Raw genomic sequence first — 25,201 nt, 5'->3', positions numbered from 1 at the left:
TTTGCTTCAACCAGGCCATCGGCTGTTGCCCAAGAGTTTCCTGCCTGTGGGCCTGCCCTACAGATTTCAGACTTGCCATCCATGTTAGCCAATTTCTTGAAAACTCTCTGTATATCTGTATCTATATTTCTATATTCCTACTATTGGTTCTTTTTCTTTAGACATATCCTCCAGTTAGTAACTCTAGCTTGCTTGACTCACTTGTGCCTTCCCAACCTCTTCAAAACATGCAGTTGACACTAGAAACATTTTCTGCATGAATGGCTATGTACCCATCCTAGGCCCAGTACTCTTCCTGCCTCTACCTGGTCACGATTCTCATTCATTCACTTTTCCTAAATATCTGTCACATTCACTGCTTTTCATTTCTCAATGTGGCTCCCTCATTCATCTCATTATCTTTTCTCTGTATTACTGCAACAGCATCCGAATTGCTCTCCACGTTGCCAGTCTTTTCCTGTTCTCTCCATCCCACTCATTGTTGCCAGATTTATCTTCTTAGAATATAGCACTGCTTACGTCACTCCCTTGCATTCTGTTCTGTGCTAAGAACGGGCACAAAGACAAATAAGACAACGTACTTCCCTTTAAGGGAGTACCACAGCTCCCAGCCTTCTTTGTTACCTTCAATGTAATGACTGCTGACAGGGCACTGTTTTCTGCCTCTTCAGTCTTAGGCTAGTTACCATTAGCTCTCTAAGACTCAATTCCTCATTGGTGAGATTTCTTCTCATAGGTATGGTGTTTGTAAGTGAATGAAGGTGAACCAACAGAAGGAAGACCTATCTCTCTCTCTCTCTCTCTCTCTCTCTCTCTCTCTCTCTCTCTCTCTTTCTCTCTCTCTCCCTGTGTGTGTTATGTGTGTGTGTGTGTGTGTTTGAGTGAGTGAGAGACATGGATTGAATAATGCACATAACACGAAGCTTATAGCATAAGTCCTGGAGCAGGCATGTGTCATAGCAGTTAAGTTTCTTCTTGAGATGCCCAGGTTCCCTAATAGAGTGCCTGGCTCAAGTTCTGGCTCCTGGGTTTCCTTTTTGCTTGCCTAGTAATGAGCATCCTGGGAAGCAAAAAATGCTGACTTAAATACTTGAGTCCCTTTAACCACACTGGTGATCCAGATTGAGTTCCAGCTTCCTGGTTTGGGCTTGTTTCAGCCCTAGCTGTTGCAGGCATTTGAGGAGTGAACCAATGGTGGAAGAGCTCTTTCTGTTTGTGTCTTTGCCTTTCAAATAAAGTGAAAAAAAAATAAAGAAACCATAAGTCCTGGTACTCCTTCATTGTACGATATCAATTTTATTACTAACACTATATTGCAACTTAGCTTTAAATATTATATGGTTATTATGATTTCTACCCTTTGGTGTAATGTTTCTAATGTGAAAAGCAAGTAACTGCAAATTTAAAAAAATCCAAGGGAGAACTAAGAGCAAAAAAGAAAAAGTGCTGAAATGACACATAGGGTAGTCACACCTATTTTTTTAAAAATTTATTTGACAGAATTAGACAGTGAGAGAGAGAGAGAGACAGAGAGAAAGGTCTTCCTTCCATTGGTTCACCCCCCAAATGGCCGCTATGGCTGGCGTTGTGCCAATCCGAAGCCAGGAGCCAGGTGCTTCCTCCCGGTCTCCCCTGCGGGTGCAGGGCCCAAGCACTTGGACCATCCTCCACTGCCTTCCCAGGCCACAGCAGAGAGCTGGACTGGAAGAGGAGCAACTGGGACTAGAACCCAGCGCCCATATGGGATGCTAGCACCACAGGTGGAGGATTAACCAAGTGAGCCATGGCGCCGGCCCTTCACACCTATATTTAACATTCATTTATTTCTTAGGCCACATTTCTTTTGTTGACCATCAAATTCAGAAAGTGCATCCTTATCTTTAGGATTTCAAAACAATTTTTTCCCTTCCTAAGTGGAAGGAAAAAAAAGCCACTAGAGTAATAAAAAAAGGAATAGTGAAAGAATCTAGGATTTAACGAAATACATCAGTTTAGTAAACATCTCTAAGGCAAAATCAGTCTCAACTCTTTATTTGTGTGATTTTTTGTAGAGGACTGTCCCTTCCCATGTTTTAACAAATGCTACATGTGAGAGTACATACATAGGAACAACAAGACAAGAGATTCTTTCTCTTAAAAGTTCTAGCAAATTGAAAATACAACAGCAGGTTGACCAAAACTGTTGCCTTTCTCATTCACCAAGGGGAACATTTTAGAAAGAGTTCAAATACCTGCCAAAAGAGGATGAAGACAATTGCATAATAATGCTGAGATGATTATGAATCATAAGTTCTCACATTTTTAGCACTGATGATAAACCAAGCTAATTTCCACTTCTATTGATTCTCTCTTTTTTTTGTTGTTGTTATTTTTTCACCCATCTGTGTGATTCCCTCCAAGATTAAACGACATTTTGCTCCCTACCTGGAGAAGGTAGGGAGTGTTCTGTCCCTTCCTCCTCATTCCCCTTTGTAATATCAGCCACCCTGCAACTGAGTTGGGGTTCTGTAGATTTTGACATCAGTGCAAGCCATTTCATTCTCCTGAGTGAAGTACTTTTTAGAATGTGAGTCATTCAGGTAACTAAGAACTGCACACTCCCCGTTAACATTTCCTGCTTTAAAATATATCTAGTCCTTCCAAGAGCAACCACAGCGCTTCTTCAGAACCTCTGAATCTCATTTGTAAAGTTGTCAAGGAGGCAAGGGAGAGTTTTTAATTAATTAACATTACCAGCAATACCTGCCAATTGCTGAGTGCCTATCATAGTCCAGGCATGTTGCATACATAATCCATGCACAACAACCCAGTCCCATTTTATGCAGGAGGAAGCTGAAGTTCACTGAAGTCAATTACTCAAAGAACTAGTAAGCTGCAAGGCTGGGACTCTACCCAGTACAAACCCACTCTGATACCCAACTCTATATTCCTCCTGCTCCCTGTCCCCAGGCAGGATAGGTGGAAATATTACATTTCCCCCCCAAATTTTGGTTGTATTCCAGCTTCATATCTCTGAATCTTGGTATCTTCATTTATACAATAAGGACAATACCAACACAGCACCCTTGTTCCCCCTATATGCCAGCTCTCCTGCTTCCGGGCACATGGGAAGATTACAGGCCTCATGGTGGTATCTATGGCCATGTGACTAATTCTGGCCAAAAGTTACAAAAAACAGTAACAAATTTCACTTCAGGCAATGGCATTTAGTTATTGACCCATCAATTAACAATGTGTGACACAGTGACTGCTCTGTCAGCCTCTACTCCCTCTGCCAACACACAGTGGACACAAAGCCTGAGTAAGACATCCTTGTTGTGTTATTAAAGACTCTGGGAGTTGGGCTGGATTTGTTTATTGTTATTGTAGCAAGGCCTTGCCTATCCTGACTAAAAAATACCTTCCAGGATGGTTGTAAGGATTGAATAATTATATGTAAAGGCTTAGTTAGTGTTCAGTGGATAACAGTGATACTAACTATTTTAAGTGATATAGGTGTAACATGGAACAAAATAGATCATAAAGAGATACCAGGAAGACTGCCACAGAATTCAGGAAGGGAACAGTTATTTTAGGAAGCTACAGGACATGGAAAGACCTTTTGTGTGGCCTAAGGGGCAGGAGGAACCTTACAAATGTGATCATAGGAAACAAATCCAAGGAGGAGGAATTGAGTCATGAGTCAAGGTGTAGTAGCAGTACTACGATGCACGTGAGAAACTGAGTTGGCTTGAAATGTAGGCTACACAAGTGTAAGGACAGAAAATCAAGCTGGGAAAGCTTGAGTTCAAATCAGCATTCTGAAGCAGTCCAGGTAGACCGAGTAGGAAAAAGGCACCACCCAGGAGGAACATCTTCACTGATCCGAGCTTTGCTTTCCCTCACTCCTTGCAATGGTGAAATTCTTGTCATGAAGTTATTTCTCTCATCACTGATCCTTTTTATGTTTCCCACAAAGAAAGCCCTTGGTGCTTGGCGGTGTTCAAGCCAGGTTATTAGGTGCCCATCTTCTTCTACACTGAACTCTATGCCCCCAACTTTGAGGAACTCCACTTCCCTGACACTGCCATGTACGCTATGCAAACACTGTTTAAAAGGAAAGGAAAAAAGAACTGGTATACAGAACCAGTAACCATTATTACACAAGGCAGGATAACCACAATAGGAGATTCACACATTGGAACACACACACAAACAAAAGTCCTCCAATACTGCAGTAAAGCAAATTACTGCTCACCTTACAAGCAATGCCCTTCTAGGAAAAAGCCCGCCTTTCTCAGGCTTATTACAACAAGCTTAGATTCACTGTAGAGAAAGCAAAATTCTAGAAGCTGGGCTGGATTTGATTTGATTTCCTTGGGGTCAGGAGACTTCTGGCTTGGAGAGAGGTGGGGGTTTCTGAGGCATATTTTTTGCCAAAATCACATCCCAGAGAGCTGAGAGTTCAGCAGAGCACCCTCTCAGGCTGGAAAGGTGGGTGGGCAATGCTGTCAACTCACAGCCAGTAGCTCCAGGGGAAAGGGCACTGGCTCAGGAGTCAGCATACCCAGCTTGGCCTTGCACCCTGTCACCAATCTCTGACGGTAAAGGTTTTCTTGCAGTAAAATCAATGGGCAACAATGGTACCTGTCCTATGCAAGTTACAAGTTATTGCAAGACATAAATTAGACATTATAGGTAAAAGTGCTTTGTAAACAGTAGACTGCTTTTCAAAGCTCAAGTATTAAAATGACAAACCATCGGCCGGCGCCGTGGCTCAATAGGCTAATCCTCCACCTTGCAGCGCCGGCACACCGGGTTCTAGTCCCGGTCGGGGCGCCGGATTCTGTCCCGGTTGCCCCTCTTCCAGGCCAGCTCTCTGCTATGGCCAGGGAGTGCAGTGGAGGATGGCCCAGGTGCTTGGGCCCTGCACCCCATGGGAGACCAGGAAAAGCACCTGGATCCTGGCTCCTGCCATCGGATCAGCGCGGTGTGCCGGCTGCAGCGGCGGCCATTGGAGGGTGAACCAACGGCAAAAGGAAGACCTTTCTCTCTCTGTCTCTCTCTCTCACTGTCCACTCTGCCTGTCAAAAAAAAAAAAAAAATGACAAACCATTTATGTCACCCAATAATTCACTATATAGGATTTAAATAGCATGGAAGAAAAACCAAGAAACTTAAAAAACACCGAGAGTGCATCAGATCCTCTTGCTGCTAAACCTAATTTTGAAGCTACAGTGGAAGACATTGATACTTTGTGAATGCAAGTTAGGAGAGAATGGCAGGACCCTCATTTTAAATCTGTCTCTGTAGGGTTCTGGTAGAAGGAAGCTCTGTGCTTAGAACTTGACCCTGGTCTAATTATATCTCTTGGCTGGGGTAGAACAGCTGGTTGGAATTCATCTCGGATGTCTAGTTTGTTAATATAACTGGGGGTGAGGACATTTAAAGTCAGAATGCCATATTTAACAAGGTTACTACAGTGCAAGATCTCTTTCCTAAGGCAGCATCTGTTCTGCTAAAAAGACAACATAAATGGACCCATCAGGCATCATTTACCAGAACTTCTATCATCTTTCGTGCTTTCTTCTCTCAATCCTTAACTAAGCAATATCTGGTTGTGGGTAGTTATGTATGTTATGTGGCACACATAAAAATCTGAAGTAACTAAAGAATACTGATTAGCAAACACCATCAGCAAATTTTAAACTTAAATATTATATAATCATCACTAATTTATAAGTAAACTATTGTTTTTTTAAAAATTCCACAGCTGGTTTCTTAGGTACTTTAAATTTTTTTCTATATTTTAAATGAAGATCTAACACACAAGAAATCACACAGATCTCAGCAAGCTTGCTGATTTCCTAAGCCCAAGAATCATCATATCAACATACACACTGTGCACATGACAATGGTCATGGTCTCATCACGCTCATGCTCCTGGCTTGGCTGTACCTAAGCCCTGCCATGCAACCATGATTTTGACTTTGTCATCATAGATTGAATTTTGCCCATTACTGAATTTCATAGGAATGGGATCATAAAGTATGTAGTCCTTTTTGTCTGGCTTCTTTTGCTCAAAATTTCATTTTCTGGATTCATCTGTGCATCAGTGCGTATCAACAGCTTGTTTCTTTTAGTTGTTGATTAGTGCTGTACTGTATGGTGTGGTGGTTAAGCCACCACTTCAGAGGCCTCATCCCATACTGGAGTGCTTGGGTTTGACTCCTGCCTCCACTTCCCATCATGTTTCCTGGTAATGTGCACCTTGGGAACACAGCAGACAAAGGATCAAGTATTTGTGTCCCTGTCATGCCCATTGGAGAGCTAGATAGAGTTCCTGGCTCTTGGCTTCAGCCTCACACACTTGGGGAGTGAACTATCACACTCTTTCCCTCCCCCTCTTCTGTCTGTCTCCCTGTCATCTTTCAAATAATAAATACAAATAAAGAAACATTAAAACATATGTACGATATCAATACATATGCATTATAAAAATTAAATATACCAATTTCAATAATGTAATTTCTGGCTAGCAAGATAATCATTTTTGCTTACTTCTTTATACTTCTCTTTATTTTTAAACTTTTCCCAATTAGCATAACTTTGAAAGTTATTTTTTTTTAAATCATGTGCCACAAAACAGCTACAAATAGAACATCCAATAATCTAATTTGTGTAAGATGGGCATAAAAGGGTTAGTTCAATCTTCACATAATCAGCCAATATTCATCACTCCTTTCAAAATAAAAAGAACTTGGAAAAAAGGCCGGTCCTCATCAAGCCCATGTAACAGGCACCGCAGGGTAAAATCAGGACAGGCGATTTCTGCCTGGCTAGAAAGTGCCCCTTTGTTTTCTACTTCACGAGTTATAGGACTCATAATCGGAATCCTGATCACATTACAGCATTTCATAATGTTTTTTACTCATAAAGAGCTTGGAATTTTCTGACCACACAAACGTTCAGTTCATTTGACTCATCTGAAAATCAGATTGGTCTCCGGGTTTGCAAACCCTAAGGGGCTTGTGTCTATTTTTAGTGATTTCAGTAAAACTTGTGAGTGTTTGGGTTTTCAAATATTAAAATGATGAGCATTTGTACAGCAGTGCCTGGTTCTTCTTCATGTCATGCTGTTTATTATGATCATGTTGTGACTGACAAGGAGAATGAATGGCAGGCCCCTCCTTCCCTAAACAGGGAACTTCACAACTGAGTCTCTGAGTTCAACTTTGATTTCTCCTTCATTGTCATGAAGGATCCAAGACACAAACCCCATACGAGAGTTCTGAGAGTAGTTTCAAGGATGTGATGAACTGCCCAGGTGGGCGTGGTTAGAAGCAGCCCAGGGAGAGCAAGGCAGCCCTGAGACATCTGAATAAGAAGCCTTCCCAGGAGGCCTTTGGGAAGCAAGTCACTATTAGTAAGGCATTTTGCGTATAGGCACTATGCTCTCACAGGAGCTCAGTGAATCTTACTAATTTGATTTTAAGGAAGCTGGACAGCAGGCAAGTTACTCTTTGAGTCTTAGGATGTATATGTGTTCAGAAAGCGATATAAATGGGTCCCTCCACTGCTTCTCATGCACTTTACACTAGGTGCATCTGTCTTTGGAGACAGAAGCTAATGGAATATGGTATTTGGCCAGTCAGTCACTACTGCGTGTTACAAATGTCTGTCAGTCATATCAGCTGAGAAACACGCAGCTGACAGGGATGCCATATGAGCCCCTTGTCGATTGTACACACTCGGTACGCATGTAACAGACCCTTAAAGAATCCCTTGAAACTAGCAGGCCGCACTTGGCAATAGCCCTCAGAAAGTTCCTTTTGTCAAATCTCCAGGTCTATCCCTTTCAGAGTCTGTTTGACTCAGACATTGAAATGTCACAGAAATTCCTTTCTGAGTCACAGTATTTGTTGCTTTGATTCATATAAATGAACCTCATTTGCCCTCTCACTATTACTTTGTACTGTACTTGAACAGGCATCACTTACCCTGTTCTTGATTTCTAGTCTGGAATACAATGGTGTTTAAATCTGCCATCATTTCTTTCAACACCATGCTGTAGTCATGTCCTGATCTTTGTTAAAGTTAGCCTTACATTTCAAGTTTTAAAATAAAGCAAACAGCATGACATAGTCTCTGTCAAAAGCCGTGAAAGGCAGCTCTTGAACAGGAAGAGAAATTTAGCTGTGTTCCAAACAAGGAGAGGAGACAAAGAACAATGATGACATGGTGTTGACACCTAGAATCAAATAATTACCCCAAGTGCAGCTTTGTCTATGTGACCCAGTTGTGGGAGTGTTCCGGGCTGGCTAGCTCTCCCAAGAATGGCTTACGAAGATAAGCCAAAGCTGGTCCTCAAGTGCTTTCTTTTTCTTTCAGTGATAAAGAAAGTCTGTTTCAGTACTTGAAATCTGTTCCTCGTGTTATGGTTTGTGGGTGCGAGTGGGCAAACTGCTTGGATTTTTCTATAGAGAATGTGAATGGAAAGACACGAGCATGTTTTAAGTGCAAATACAGTTGCAGCATCAGTCACCAATTTGAGAAATGCTGGTTTACCCCTAGAACCCTTTTTGAACAAGTCTATCTCTTCTGTATCCCAGTGCAATATTCCATTCAGGACTCCAGCATTTCTTACCTGCACTTGGCAATGGGTTCCTAACTGGTGCTACTGCCTCCAGTCAGATCCCATTGAGTCACACTCCACATAGCTGCCAACATGCTGTGTGAATCACAAACCAAACTCCTCAGAAGGTTCTCCAGAATCTGGCTATACCCCAACTCCTCAGCTGGGGTTTGGGTCCTGAGTGGTGGGGATTTGCTCCTCTTCTGCCTCATCCTCAACATGTATATTACACCCTAACAAGTCTAGTTTATAACAGTTATCCTTGCTTGGAATGACATTCTTAGTTCCCAGAGACCTAAAAAAATAAAAAACAGATAAAACTTTTTAAAAAGATTTATTTATTTACTTGAAAGGTAGAGTTACAGAGAGGTAGAGGCAAAGAATCTTCCATCTGCTGGTTCACTCCCCAAATGGCTGCAACAGTTAGAGCTGAGCTGATTCGAAGTCAGGAGCCAAGAGTTTCCTCTGGGTCTCCCACAGGGCACCAAGCACTAGGGCCATCCTTTATTGCCTTCTCAGGTGCACCAGTGGGGGAGCTGGATTGGAAGGTGAGCAAGTGGGGCTCAAACCGTCACCCACATGGGATGCCAGCACTGCAGGTGGCAGCTTTAACTGCTATGTCACAGCACCAGCCCCACAGATAAAACTTTCAAAACTCCTTGAGTACACTTTATGGAGTGTAATTAGTTTGAATTCATAACCTTAGGAAAAAAAATTCTAAAATGTGAACTAAGGTTTATACTCAGAGCAATTTATTACAGTCTGTTTTGTAATAGCAAACTAATAAACAGACAAAAGGTGGACAAAAACATAAATGTCTACAAATTGCTAGATAAATAAATTATGACATATGGGATTATATATTATTATATGCGGATTACAAATGATGTGGACTTTAAAAGACGTGGAAAAATATTCATTTTAGAAAGGACTTAGTGAGGCCAGAGTTGTGGCATAGTAGGTGAAATCATTGCCTGTGACACCAACATCTCTTATGGGCAACGGTTTGTGTCCCAGTTGCTCCACATCCAACCCAGCTTTCTGTTAATGGCCTAGCAAAAGTAGAGGAAAATGACCCAAGTGTCTGGACCCCTGCCACCCATGTGGGAGATGCAGATGAAGCTCTGGGATCTTGGTTTCAGCCTGGCCCAGACTAGGCTGTTGTGGCCGTCTGGGGAATGAACCAGCAGATAGAGCACACCTCCCCGCCCATCCACTCCCAACCCCTGCTCTGTGTGTGTGTCTCTTCTTCTCTCTCTCTCTGTAACTCTGGCTTTCAAATAAATAAACAAATCTTTAAGAAAGGACTTGGGGTAGCTTAAATGCAGATTCCCATAAAGGTGTTATAAAAGCAAAAGAAGAAAGAAATCTAAGAATAGAGACACAGGCTATGAGTTAAGAATGAAGTTTCAAAGTACCTTTTGGCTCTTAGCTTTCTATAAACAAACACAGAAAAATATCTAGACACTATCACAATTCAAGTACAATCTAGGCACATTCTCCTTGCTTGGGAGAACTATAGCTATGTCAGCCCTGGGTTACTTTGGTGGGTCCCTGTGAAAGAGTCAGAGTACAAGAGACACAATGGAAAGTTCCCTACGATTGCTCCTTATGTAATCCCTGGTAATGGTGGTAATTATATTAGTCAATTCAATTATGCTCCAAGGAACTAATAGGAAGTAGTGCATGACTTTAGTTTTTTTTTTTATTTTTTTTTTGGTGAATTTACCCTGTGACAGGACACTGGGAAAACAGTGGAAGATGGCCCAATTCCTTGGGCCCCTGCACCCATGTGGGAGACCTAGAAGAAGCTCCTGGCTCCTGGTTTTTGGGGGAGTGAACCAGAGGAATGGAAAGACCTCACTCTTTCTTTCTGGCTCTCTCTCTGTGACTTTGTCTTTCAAATAAATAAAATAACTCTTTAAAAAAAGAGAAAATACTAAAACATGCCTTTTTTTCTGTGGACCCTTTCTTAATTTCTGTCTGCCCAGTATTAGTGCCTCTAAACCACTTCCACATTTTTTTTTTTACTATTGTTATACATGCCACTCTGTGTACTGACTAATCACTGAAACTCCTGTGACTCCCACTAGATTATTTCCACAGAGCATGGATCATGCCACTTATCTTTTTTTTTTAAAGATTTATTTATTTGAAAGGCAGAGTTATAGAGAGGCAGAGGCAGAGGCAGAGGCAGAGGCAGAGAGAGAGAGAGAGAGAGGAGAGGAGAGAGAGAGAGAGAGAGAAAGAGAGAAAGTCTTCCACCTGCTGGTTCACTCCCCAGAAGGCTGCCACACCCGGAGCTGTACCTATCTAAAGCCAGGAGCCAGGAGCTTCTTTTGGGTCTCCCATGTGGGTGTAGGGACCCAAGGATTTAAGCCATCTTCTATTGCTCTCCCAGGCCATAGCAGAGAGCTGGATTGGAAGTGGAGCAGCCAGGACTCAACCAGAGTCTGTATGGTATCTAGCACTGCAGCCGACGGCTCTACCTGATACACCACAACGCCAGCCTCCATCCATTTATCTTTTCATCTCCGGGACTTGCCACTCTTATCTGACACACAAATTCTATAAAATATTTGTTTCAAAGGAAGCATTTAGTTACTAAAAGGTTTATCATGAGTGTCTACTTGTTATACTAGAGCTGTTTTCAAAACAGATTTATTTATTTGAAAGGGAGAGACAGAATGAAAGGGGAAAGGAAAGGGAGGGAGGGTGGAAGAGAGAGAGTGAGAGAGAGAGTGAGCAAGAGAGAAATATCATCTGTTGCTGGTTCATTCCCCAAATGGCTTCAATCAGCTTAAAGCCAGGAGCCTGGCTTTCCACTGGGGTCTTCCACATGGGTAACAGGGGCCCAAGTACTTGGGCCATCTTCTGCTGCTTTCCAGGTGCATTAGCAAGAAGCAGGATTAGAAATGGAGCAGCCAGGACTCAAATTTGCACTCCAACATGAGATTCAGACTGGTTTAAACTGCTGGGAACAATGTTTACTCCTGTGAAAAAGCTTTCAAATTTTCTTGAATTGTGAGGGAGAGTTTGCAAAATCAAAGGAAAAGACATTGTATAACTAATATCCTTGCAAATTAGTGACAATGATAAAGTGATAAATTAGAGATGGGCAATAATTTTATAGGCATGAATGGAAAGGATGCATGTATTGCTTTGAAATTTTATTTATTTATTTATTTTTTATTTGAAAGACAGGGAAGAGAGAGAGGAAAGAGGAGAGGGGAGAGAGGAGAGGAGAGAGGGGATAGAGGGAAGAGAGGGGAAAAAGAGAGGGGAGGGGAAGAGAGAGAGGGGAGGAGGAGAGAGGGAGGGGAGGAGGAGAGAGGGAGGGGAGGAGGAGAGAGGGAGGGGAGGAGGAGAGAGAGAGGGGAGGAGGAGAGAGAGAGGGGAGGAGGAGAGAGGGAGGGGAGGAGGAGAGAGAGAGGGGAGGAGGAGAGAGAGAGGGGAGGGGGAGAGAGAGAGGGGAGGGGGAGAGAGAGAGGGGAGGGGGAGAGAGGGAGGGGAGGAGGAGAGAGAGAGGGGAGGAGGAGAGAGAGAGGGGAGGGGAAGAGAGAGAGGGGAGGGGAGGGGGAGGGAGAGGGAGAGAGAAAGAGAGAGAGATCTCTCCCATCTGCCTTTTTATTCCTCAAATGCCTGCAATAGCTGGGGCCAGGAAATTAATCTGGATCTCCTACGTGGGTGGCAGGGATTCAACTACTTGATCTATCAATTACTTCCTTCCTGGGTCACAGTAGCTGGAAGCTGGCATTGGGAGGGGAGCCAGGACATCCCAAGCAGTGTCTTAACCAATGCACCAAACATCCACCACTGCTTTGCTTTTAAGAAATGGCCAACAAGGACTTTTGCCCTGACCAAGAATTCATATTCTTTCTGAAACACTGTGTTTGAAATGAAGTGGTTAAGTAGATTGGAATGAGTATCACTGAAGAACAGTAAAGACACCACAAGATTAAAATCAGGGAAGAATCAGAGAGTCCTACTTATTGTCTGGACAAGAGGAATAAATAAACTTTGAATAAAACATGTCAGTCAAATATATTTAGCAGCTAAAAGTCATAGCAGAAGAACTAACTGAGCAACAAAAATCAGCTCTAAAATAAAGCACAATGTATATGTTGGCATATGCAAGGGGTACTTGAGAAGAGTTCATGGAAATGGAATTAAAGATAAGTTAATTTTAGTATAAAAACATTTTGGAATCCATGCATAGTTTTCTCATAATATGCATTTTCACAAACATTTTGAAGAACTCCTCAAATGCACGGATTTCGAGTGTTTGCATCAAAAGAAAGTTATCTTACAATTCCATTTTTTTCCCATGCATAGTCTTAAGTTCTTTAGTACAATAGAGCAGAACCAAAGTTCCTTGGAAAATGCCATCGTGGTGTATTAGGATCAGATCCAAATTGCAGAAGTTAGACCTGGCTGGTGCTGAGTTGCTGCACATGCTGCCGCGGGTACATCCTGCACAAGACACATGCAAACCCGGGGAATCTCACCATCATGTGTTAGAGGAGGATTGGATGAGGGCAGAGTGAAGGAACGAGAAAAACATATGTGTGTATTTGTGTGGCTTAACATTAGTAATCACCATGACTGCAAATAGAGACAGGAAGGCATTTAGTAATTCACCATAATTTGTGCAGAAGACTCAGAAAGAGACAAATAATAGAACGATTTTGAAGACGCAATGGTATAAGCCTACATCTGGGTGATTTGGAAAGCCATCCTACATAGTAACAATACAGAGGGGACACACCCAAGTAAGTCAGAAACTTTGAGGTGACAGAAAAATATGAGGCAAGGGAGATGATACACTAATATTTTTGAAGCAGTTTTACTCTGAAGAGATGCAAGAATTCTGGGGATGAGTCAGCCTGGACATAATGGCAAAAAGCGTCTATGAAGTTCATAGGAGCCAAGGCTTAATAATAACCCAGACGAAATTATCTAGCACAAAGCAAATGCCAGTGCATTTGTTTGATAACATCCATTAGAGAAAACCAGCAACAGGCATAAAAATGTCTTGGTTTTTAAAATCAGCATGGAAAAAAATGTTTGAGATGTATAAGATCAAAGAGTAATTAACTGTACCCTGTGCTTGGTAATGCTGGATGTACTTTGTTATTTAAAGCAGAGATCACAGTGAGGAAATAAGAGTAGATGGACAGGAAAAAGAATCAAGGAATGAGCTGAGAACCAAATAATTACAAACCAAGGGAGGAACCTGAAACCATACTGAACTGGCCTAGGACAAGCGTGAATAAAATGGAAGTCCCTATAGTTTTATTTTTTGTAGTAAAAATTAAGTTGCTGTTTCCTCTTGTTATTATTTGAAAAAAAATATAAAAGGAGATCAGAGTAACATATCATAAAAATCTAAACACTGTTGAAACAAAGCAACTTGTCATAACTAAAAATTTAAATCAGTCAAATGTTCCAAAACAGGCCATGGTAAATTAAGTTGTGGCACATCTATGGTTTAGCTATTATACAGTCTCCAGCAATTATATGTAATGTAATGAAATATGTTCATGATAGGGCTTTATGTGAATAAATTATTTTAAGCTACGAATTGTAGTATTAAATGAATACCATATATAATTTTTAAAATGTGTTGTAATGCCATATGCAATTTTTAAACCCTTTGTAATGCTACATATATATGTGTGTGTACATATATATATAAATTTTTAAAACACTTTGTTCATTACATTTGTAAAGTTCTTTAGATTTTTAGGAAAAATAGCCATTGAACTTTAATTTGCTTGGAATATGTTTTTATTAGTAGTACCCTCACAGGTGCACTAACCACCTCCAAGTAGAAAAGGACAGGAAAGCCCTTCAGTGCTGGTAACTCTGAGGCTTTCACAAAACACTTTGCAGGAGGATAGAGGGATGAGTGGTGCTCCCCTGATGGGCTGTCCGCAGGTCACCTCCTGCCACTCTTGGCTCTGGTTCCTGGAGGTCATCAAGTAAACACCAAGTGTAACATCTCAAAAGAACGTGATGTATTATCCTCACAGAGGGGAAACAGCCAAGTCTTTACATGTACTGATGGGTGATTTTGTCTTCATCAGGCATCTATCAACTAAGGGAAAGTGAGTCATGACTGAGACCATCAGGCTGCACTTTCCTAATGCCTGTTTTCCTAATGATCAATCGGCCTGAGAGCATTTCCATCAAGTTCCATCCCCTTGGGAGTCTCTGAATCTGGATAATCTGTCTCTTTTTGGTCAACTCTTTGTCATTTTGGTATTATTAGACCTCTCCAAAGTCGTATTTTGTTCCTTTTATAAGTTTAATTAATAGCTCTTAAATGTGCATTGTTTTATGAACAAATAGACTATTCCATATCTTTGGGGTGTATTTGTTCCACTTTACTTACTTTTAAGCTCTCTAATAATGTTAAAAGCCAGTCTTTCCACATGAGAAGCCATTCTTCAAGGCATAATTTTATTGTTATTTTTAGGACACTTGAACAGATGCAAAACACTAAAAAGGGTTTTCATTAAGGACAGTTTTTATGCAATGTTATAATATTGATTTTATTAAGGTATTTTAAATTTATTGAATTCTAACAACTTGTAATTAAGACACCTCAACAGTGGTTTTCTATCTGGGAGAGAGGTGTGGGTTTCATGAGAATCACCTGGGGAGTTTTTCCAACTCTACATGCTGGCACCCTCTGCTGGATTTCAGAATTTTGGAGGAATGTGTCATACTCTTTTTCTGTTAGCAAAAAGTGGAAATGGAATCCACCTTTGATTTCCTACTAAATCCTGACCAGCTGAGCCCTTTTTGATCATTCACAAAATATTTTTTAGGAGTTACTATTTTAATTAAGTAATTCTAATTGGTTCTTGAAAACTCAATCTTGGAGCCACATCATCAAGTTCTGTATCATGTAGTTCTAGTTTAGAGCACTGCACGTTCTGCACATTATAAAGGGGATCAGAACCATATTTCTCGTTTCATGAGCAATGCATCTTTGATGACCAAGTATACATTGTTGGCAATGGAAACACAGAAGCCTGGGAGCAGACTGACCTTGCAGGGCTAGGCTAAGGAGGTGTGAGCCATGGAGGCCAAGCTGGCTCTGTACACAGGCCCCAGAGGCAGGCAGCCTAGCAACTCACCGGCAGGGCAGGATCCTGACCACGTCATTGGGCTTATAGCCTTCAATACAAACTGCACAGTTGTCAAAATCAGGCTCTGTTTCCTGCAACAGAGGAAGCACAGATGAGCTTCAGCTCTTGTGCAAACACCCGAACAGCCAACCAAGGGAGAGTCTGCCTCGGGAGCAAGGCTTTCAACAGACCCCGGGCCAGTTTTCTCAGTCAACAATTTAGTGACTGTTGGCATAGTTTCCACTTTTTCCAACCTTCATTTCTGTTTCCAGGTTCCCTGCAACCATTTTCTAATGTACCATTAACAATAATGCTACCACTGATAATTAGAGGCCACATATAAACTTCTCAAGGATAAAAAAATTATATCCAAGTGATATTTAATCAATCCATTCCTCTGGAATTGAGTGTGCACAATAAATACACCATATAAACATCAAATAGTGGCTCCACTTTTCTCAAGCATATAAATCTCTTTTAATATCATACACTCTATACACTTAGATATCTAAGTCTTTGTATTTTCACTATTATTTTTTGACCAAGGGGGGAAGTGGTAATGACCAAAATGAACTTTAAATTTAGTAAATCCTTTCAATGAATTTATCTTATTAAGCACCACAGCATTTTTCTATGGTTAAAAGACAATAGCATATAGTTTTTGAAACAAATTGATTCTTCAGGCCAGAGATGACAACTGGTGTACACTGAGGAGCTGGGAATCCCTTACCATGCCCCAAGGATCCCTGGCCCATGTGTTGTGATCCCTTGCTCTAAAACTCCTCCTGGCGAATAAAGACCTTTGCAGACCTGCAGGCCTGGACTGTGCTTTGTTGTCCCTTCTCAAAATCTACTACTGCTTTTGGCTTTATGCCATCACTCTACAGTGAAGGGGGCTGTTGCAAAGATGCTGGGGTTGTGAATACCAGGTTTTAGGGAGACTGACCATACTTCCTGCATTTATGCTGCAGAACTAAAGTAAAGAAAATAGCACATAATGCTGTCTTCTTTGCAAGGATTCATGGAAAACCACTCTCAGATTGTAGTGTGAGATTAAACCATTTTGTTTTTTATCACGTGGGACACTGGAATAAGGCAATTAAGTATTGTTTGAATAACCTAAATTTGGGAACCATTTCTATTACATGTTTCAAGTAATGCATTTGTGTACTAATTTCACCCTGGATTCATAGATTTGTTTTCACATATTTCTCAGTTTCTCATATTTTCTTTCCAACTATGGTATGCATTTTGCAAACTGCCTTAAATTATACTTAATAAAGAAAAGTATGAGTAATAGATTCTGGTAGTACAACTGTTAGCATGCACTTATTTCCTTTTCTATCCTTCCTTCTCTTCTACCTTGGCTGTCAGAAAATTGAGGAGCTCCTGTGAATAATTCCTCACCAAAAAGAGAAGAGACTGTTACCTTGTCACCCTTCTTGATGGTCCTGATCTGGAGCTTACTGATGGCTTTCTTTGCTGCATCTCCCAGTCGACGCTGAAAAACCAAAAGTGGCGTGTTAGTAACAAAGATGTGTAATTCTTGACTTCACTTCTGATGGCATTTAATAAACCAGAACAGCTATCTCTGAAATCATGCACATGTGGCATGTATGTTCACGACGATGACTGGGAGAGATGGGGAAGTGGTGTTTGCTTGGTTAAGGAGCTCTACTAATTGAGTCTAGCAGAGTTTGGTCATAGAGAGTTTTGCAATGCACAGTGTTAGGCATTCTGCTATACAGTGACTCTAGTGTGGGTTAAATCAGCACAGATGAGTGCAAACATGGGGGAAAGAATTTAATAATTTTCTACTTGGCACTCATGGAGATAGCCAAGCCAGAGTAGTTGTCATAAACTTCATCTCTTCTTCTTCTTCTTCTTTTTTTTTTTTTTTACAGGTTTTACAGGTTGTATATTTCTTTTAATTGCTCATATAGACCTAACCTGGGTTTAAATTTGGTTTGTTCTATTCTATTCCATCACATACTCACTTGCTAGTTTTATTTTCTTTGTCTATGTGTGAGCATGAGTGTGCATATAGACAAATACATAAAATATAATGTTCAGTTTAGCAAGTAATTATAAAGCAAAGACCTATGCTCGTATCAAGAAATAATATAATATAATATAATATAATATAATATAATATAATATAATATTTCATGTTCCCCTCACCTTTTTTGATAATGAAGATTACTACCCTAATGAGCCTTGTAGTAATTCAATGACAGGACAATGAGTAAGAATGGGAGAAGGGGAGGGTGTAGAGATAACTGCATTTTAATGTCAAGTACACATATGATATGTGTGCTTGTTTTTCTACACGTTTTATCTCCTTCTTAAGGTAGTGTTAGTTTGGTCTTTAATAGATGGGTATTTGTAGCGGTGAATTATATTTAAAGGACCAAGATGAACAAGGCCAGCATTTAAACACATAAAAATCGTATGTTTGCACTAATTTTGTCTCTGTTGGGAAAAAACCCCACTCAATCTTATTTCTTTTCTTTAAAATAGTTAATATATACCAGTGAACAGTTAATATATCTTAGGTTACATACAATGTCTCTTTTACCATTATAATAACCCTATGAGAATAATACTATTTTATAGAATGAATTGAGATTTGCAAAGTTTATATAAATATATTGTTCAATGTCACATAGTGAAAGGTCAACTAGAATCTGAATAAAAGTAAGTCTTTTGATTTTACAGACAAAGCTATTCTGTTATCCTCATCTTTAGTCATCAAACCAGCCAGCCAACCAGCCAACAATTGGCCAACCAGCTAACTAGTTAATCTGAGATTGAATCAAACTAACCAAGAAACCCACTGGCCAACCAATCAAAATGCATCAAATATATATCATGTTATATTCCATGCACACAGCAGTTAAGGTAAATAAGGAGAAAAAGAAATCTTCTCATTGTTAGTTAATTTTTCTCTTCCATATTTCATCATCTGCTTTTAAAATAATAGTGGTATTTTTAGCAGAAGGGTAAGTTTTGGGTGTTTCCTAAAAGGAGTTCTATAAACATCTAAAATTTATGCACAGGTCTGTGAGTAGTTAGCAAACTCCAATAGCAGGAAATAATAGGAAGAATGTGTAACAATAGGTATAAAGGGAAAACATGAGAGTGATCAGGAAAGAAAAGAACTGGGTTCAACTAAACATGTTGGATATTTTATCTCCTCTCCTTCTGGTTAATACCTAGTCATCCTTTGGTCTCAATTCAAGCACTTCTTCAGGGAGCCCTTCTACTTATCTCCCTGCCAGATCCCTCTGTCTGGATTCTCTCAGCACTTTCTACCTCTGGTTTATAGCACTGTGACACTGGCAATTTGGTATTTGTTTTTATGATCAACCCCTATTATACTTTCCTCATGTAGGCTCCCTGAGGGCAGGCCTGTTCTTATTTTTGCCTCGCATTATGTCGGCAGCATGTAGAATGAAGCTCATTCAGTAACTGGCACTCCAAACTCTAACACATATTTCTGATCACTTACTCTGTGCCAAGCACAGCTCTGGGTTTCAGAAAATGGTAGTGAAAAAAATACACAAAAAGGCTTGTGCTTTGTTGTTTATAACCTACTGGAAATTCCATAATGGATGAGTGAATAAAATCTGAAGTCAATGTTAGTGAAACCAGCACTGTTTTATCTGAGATACCATCTGAAGTCTTGGGTGCCATTTTAGGCTCTAGCTTTATACAATAAGTTTTGGTTTCTCTGAGATAAGTTTAAGTTTCCTAAGTACAGCCTGGTTTCCCAGAAGTCAGGTGACCAAACGGCCCAACTATACACATTGCTTTTTCCACACCCAGTGGAATTTGCTGTTCTTACTTCCTCATCTCTGCTAAGCTACATAAGACCTGTTCTAGTGCAGGCTTCTGTTTCTCTTGTGCACGGACACCCAGCCTTGTTGGCCAACAATAAACTTCTCCCTTACTCTGGTAGTTGGTGTGTTTTGTGGTGGCCATTCATTGGTGCCATGACTCGGATCCAGGCTCTCCCATTGACCCACTTTCCTTTCAGGGATGCAAGCTGCTTTGGGATCCTAGATTTCTGCCAACCACAAAACCACCCTCGGATCTCTGTCTCTGCTACTAAACACTCTGTGATTTCCACCCACACACCAGTCCTCCAAAACCCTGAGGTAAGATGGGGAACAGGGAATTCTCCCACTGTGACCTCTACCTCGGGTTGCAGTTCCTCTCTGTTTCATCTTGAAGTCTGGTATCAGGCACCACAACTCCCATGGGCTTTATGGCGCAGGCCATAGTGGGTGTGGGTGACAACTCAATCCTCTGCTTCCCTTCTACAGGCTTTATACCCTGGGTGACAACCCCCAACCTCTGCACCCTTACTCTCCTCGTCAGACTGCTGTGATCTCGGGGACACCTGCTATCTGCTAGTTCGACTTCTATAGGTCACCATGGGAGCTTCCTTGTCCCACATTCCACTTGACTCTCCCCTTGGTTGTCTCCTAAATAATTGGCCCCATATCTCAAACGCCATCATGTCATCTTTCTTTGTAATCAGTCATGGCCCATGTATGACCTGAACAACCAGTCCAAATGGCTGCTTAATGGAATGTCTGACCCCAACATTATTGGGGATCTCTACCACTTCTGTGAGCATTTGGGAAGGTGGAAGGAGATTCCCTATGTTTAAGCTTTCTATATCTCTGGTCTAAAACTTCTCTCTACACCTCGTGTTCCTTAGCTTAGGTTCTCTTGGCCACTAAGGCTCTCACTAAAGACCCAGAGCCAGAGCCAAAACTGCTTTGTTCTATGTTCGATCCTGCAGATGAGCCCCACCTTACCCCCATGGGCACTGGCTCAGCCCCTTTCTGCTTGGGCTCTGACACAGTCACCTCTCACTCAACAACCTCAAAGCCCACTATCCAATCTGGCTTTGTGTTGTTGGCACCTCCCCCTTCTGCATAGGAATTCCAGGAGGTGGCATCCATTTCTACACCCCTGTCTCCTGCTTGCCCTTATCTCAAAACCAGCCAGCCCTTGTTCAGTTCTACTCCTCCTGTTCTCCCTGCCTTATCTCAAACCCAGTCCTTGCTCCAACTTTCATCCTCCCACATTCCTCTGAGCCGGCATACTGTTCCTACCCTGCAACCACCACTTTAAGGCCTTGACCCCACCTCTCCTGTGCCCAGTCCCCAAGTCACTCACTCATGTGGCAGCTAGGGAGCCTGCCTCCATGCTACCCCTTCGAGAGGTGGCAGGGCCGAAGGGCATAGTCAGGGTTTATGTTCCCTTCTCTCGCTGATCTCTCACAAATCTAACAAAAATGGATTTCATCACCTTTAACCCAGAGACATCCGTTATAGAGATTCAATATCTAACCCAGACCAACGATCTAACTTTTCATGATGTCTTTTTTTTTGTTGTTGTTGTTTTTTAAACTTTTATTTAATGAATATAAATTTCCAAAGTACGACTTATGGATTACAATGGCTTCCCCCCCATAACGTCCCTCCCACCCGCAACCCTCCCCTTTCCCATTCCCTCTCCCCTTCCATTCACATGAGGATTCATTTTCAATTCTCTTTATATACAGAAGATCAGTTTAGCATATATTAAGTAAAGATTTCAACAGTTTGCTCCCACACAGAAACATAAAGTGAAAAATAATAGATGATTTTTTAAATGATGATGAAATCAGATCAGACCTATTGTCATGTTTAATCCCAGTGAGAGTCAAGTTGGGAATTGATAATTTCTTCTTCTTTTTTTTTTAACAGAAGATCAGTTTAGTATACATTAAGTAAAGATTTCAACAGTTTGCACCTCCATAGAAACACAAAGTGAAATATACTGTTTGAGTACTCGTTATAGCATTAAGCCTCAATGTACAGCACATTAAGGACAGAGATCCTACATGAGGAGTAAGTGCACAGTGACTCCTGTTGTTGACTTTACAAATTGACACTCCTGTTTATGGCATCAGTAATCTCCCTATGCACCAGTCATGAGTTTCCAAGGCTATGGAAGCCCCTTGAGTTCTCTGACTCTTATCTTGTTTAGACAAGGTCATAGTCAAAGTGGAGGTTCTCTCCTCCCTTCAGAGAAAGGTACCTCCTTCTTTGAAGATCTGTTCTTTCCACTGGGATCTCACTCACAGAGATCTTTCATTTAGTTTTTTTTTTTTTTTTTTTTTTTTTTTTTTTTTTGCCAGAGTGTCTTGGCTTTCCATGCCTGAAATACTCTCATGGGCTTTTCAGCCAGATCCAAATGCCTTAAGGGCTGATTCTGAGGCCAGAGTGCTGTTTAGGACATCCGCCATTCTATGAGTCTGCTGAGTATCTCGCTTCGATTGAAAGTCAGCCGGGAGGAGGCAAGATGGCGGAATAGGAAGGAAGCACACTGATAGTCTGGGGAGAGACAGTTTAATAAAAGTGGAGATACTGCAGGTTCAAGGAAGAGTAGGGGAGGAAACAGCAGAAGAAACTCTTCCAGAACGCGTGATTCACAGTGGACCTGCGTGGAGAGCATGGGAGCCCACAGTTCGGGACACCAGCGGCAGACTCAACACACCAGCGCTGGAACACGAGGTGAGCCGAACCTCAATAGCCCGAGACACCGGCAGGCAAGCGGAGACAGGAGACTAGAGGGAACGACCCCCGGGGGGGGGGGGGGGAGTTCACCAGGCTAACTGGAAGAGAGAGAGAGAGAAAAAAAAAAAAGGTGACTGGTACGGACACGGGTTTCTCTCTCTCCGCTCACCTCTCCAGGGTGAGCAAGACAAAGAGCAGGCGCCATCTTGGACATACGTCATAAGCAGAGCGACCTCAGGTCTGCACCGGCCCTGAGCCTAGCAGAAAAACCTGACTCTGGGCGGGGCGAATTAACAGGAGATTAGGACCTAGTAAATTTGTGGTGCTGCTGAACTGAGACTGAAAAAAGAGACGGTGGGGGAGAGAACTCACAGAATTCACGTGAGTACTCTCCAGAGACGCTACAATTCCATAACTTTGGCAACCCAGTGGGAGACTGAAGGAGAATTTGAGCCCACTCTGAGGGCCGAACAGATTCCCTGTGTGGTCCTTGGGAAAGAGCTTCCGATCTCTGGCTCCTGTGGGTATATCATTCTGCTAACTACCTCCAACTTCATTCAGCTGTGCGGAATTACTTCCCTTTTGAATCAAAGAAAGAAAGAAAGAGAGAGAGATCTATCACGCCTAACCTGGGAGTGTCACCTTTGGCACACCAAACAGAGCTCTCAGGCCACACCCATCTCAAGCCTCTAAGGCTCCATCAAAAACAGACAGTCCACTTAATCTAGAGTCATAGTATAACAAGAAAAAGCACCACAGTGAAGAAACCAAATATCTCCAATATGCCAAATAACAAACGCAAAAACCGAGATAATAGAAACAAGGAAGTCACCTTGACGCCCCCAAATGAAAAAGACACCCCAATTCAAGATTATGAAGATGATGAGATAGAAGAAATGCAAGAAGCAGATCTCAAAAAATTGATAAGAACATTAAGAAGTTCTCAAAAACAAATTATTGAACTACAGAAATCCTTAATGGACAAGGTAGAAAATCTCTCTCGTGAAAATGAAATATTAAGGAGGAATCAAAATGAAACGAAACAACTAGTACAACAGGAAACTGTGATAGTGATGAGAAATCATAATGAAGTGAAGAATTCAATAGATCAAATGAAAAACACAATAGAGAGCCTTACAAACAGAATGGGTGAAGCAGAAGAGAGAATATTGGACTTAGAAGACAGAGAACAGGAAAGGATACAGTCAGACCAAAGAAAAGAAGAGGAAATTAGAAATCTAAAACATATTGTTGGGAATCTTCAGGATACTATTAAAAAACCCAACATTCGGGTTCTAGGAGTTCCTGAAGGCATGATGTCTTTATGACCCTCTCCAATACCCTCCTTCCAGAGGAGCAAAGGCGAGTTTGGGAACAGGCTTGTCTCCATGCTGATGAGACCCATCAACTGACTCTGCTCATCCCATAGGAGCAGATATGGCCTCAAAACAGGACTCCAGTTAGAATTACAACTCTCCCAATGGCATAATGGCCAGAAATCATTTCATTACCTGTTTATTATCTGGCCTCAAAAAATCCACCAGAAAGGCTGTAAATTATAAACCTTGAGAAACTATTCAAGATAAAAAAGAAAATCATTCTGTATTTCTATAGTATCTGACGCAGATCCTTCTCCAATACATCAGTTTAGACCCAGAATCTACCAATGGCTGGGGCTTCCTCATGAGCCATTTCTTTGTCAGAGTCTCCCTGATAGCAAGGCAAAGTTAAAGCAGCTTAAGTGGGGTCACATTAACTTAAGTTAACTTAAGTGGGGCCATATTAACTCCACAGACAGAGATTCTAGAGGTTGCCTTTAAGACATACATTAGGAAGAATGAGAGAGCCCAAAAGGCAAAATTCCAAATGCTGGCCAAGGCTTTCCAGCAATCTTCTGCCTCTGATAGCCCTGCTAACCACAAGAGTCCTGCTGACCATGCGAGTTCTCTGGGTCTATGCTTTAAATGTGGCCAAATGGGTCATTGGGCCAAACTACGCCCCAATCCTCAGGATCTGTTGGGTCCTTGTCCTAGATATTACCAAAAGGGTCACTGGGCAGGGCAGTGGACTGTCCTCTTGTCTATCAAGTCAGTAGGCCATCTACCCCATCTATGCCCTAGGTTGACCTTTTAGGGCTGGCTACTGAGGACCGAGGGAGCCCAGACTCCTGCCACCCAACTATTCCCATCACTCCATGGGAGCCCAGACTCTTGCCACCCATGTACTCCCATCACTCCATTGGAGCCCAGGTTAACTGACAGTAGCAGGTAAGCCAACTTCTTTCCTTACTGACACAGAGACAACCTTCTCAGTCCTTACTCATTATTGGGGGCCCATCTTTACTGCCTCAACCTCCACAGTCAGGGTGGAGGGAAGGCCTTATAGACCTCTAGACTCCCCAACTTACCATGCATAATTAATATGATGCTCTTTTCTCACTCTTTTCTCATTAAACCTCAATGTCCTATTCCCCTTCTGGGAAGAGACATACTCTAACAGTTTGGTGCTCAGGTAGTTTTTACCCTCTGGCCATTGGTCCCATCCTCCAGCCCGCCTTCACCTCCCTTTTTACTATTGCTCTTTCAGGACAATCTTGGCCCAACTGCTATGCCTTCCACAGGCACCTTGTCAACTGTCAACCCACGGGACTGGGACTACCCAACAACAGTGGTTTATAATTTTCTGGTACGGATTAGGGTTTGGGACCCTTCAACCTTTCCTTCTCAGCCTCAATATCCCTTACCCATCTCTGGCCTTCGAGAGTTAAAGCCTATCATTATTAAATTCCTCCTTCAGGGTATACTCCGTAAAACCAACTCCCCTTATAACACTCTCATCTTGGCTGAAAAAAAAAAAAAACAAAAACTAAT

General features: G+C 41.7%; 1 protein-coding gene across 1 annotated transcript in view; it reads right to left on the bottom strand.

Annotated features, from left to right (window-relative positions):
* Window positions 1-25,201, bottom strand: part of RNF150 (ring finger protein 150) — a 313,307-nt gene that overhangs the window by 71,734 nt on the left and 216,372 nt on the right. The window contains exons 3-4 of the mRNA XM_051819466.2: window positions 17,183-17,254; window positions 15,763-15,845 (exon numbers count right to left, since the gene is read on the bottom strand). Coding sequence (XP_051675426.2) covers window positions 15,763-15,845; window positions 17,183-17,254 — 155 coding nt within the window. The remainder of the gene's footprint in view (window positions 1-15,762; window positions 15,846-17,182; window positions 17,255-25,201) is intronic.

This window comes from Oryctolagus cuniculus, chromosome 8, assembly GCF_964237555.1.
Source record: "Oryctolagus cuniculus chromosome 8, mOryCun1.1, whole genome shotgun sequence".
Lineage (NCBI taxonomy): Eukaryota > Metazoa > Chordata > Mammalia > Lagomorpha > Leporidae > Oryctolagus > Oryctolagus cuniculus.
The sequence above is the reverse complement of the archived record's forward strand: the minus strand, read 5'-3'. Positions and strand labels throughout refer to the sequence as shown.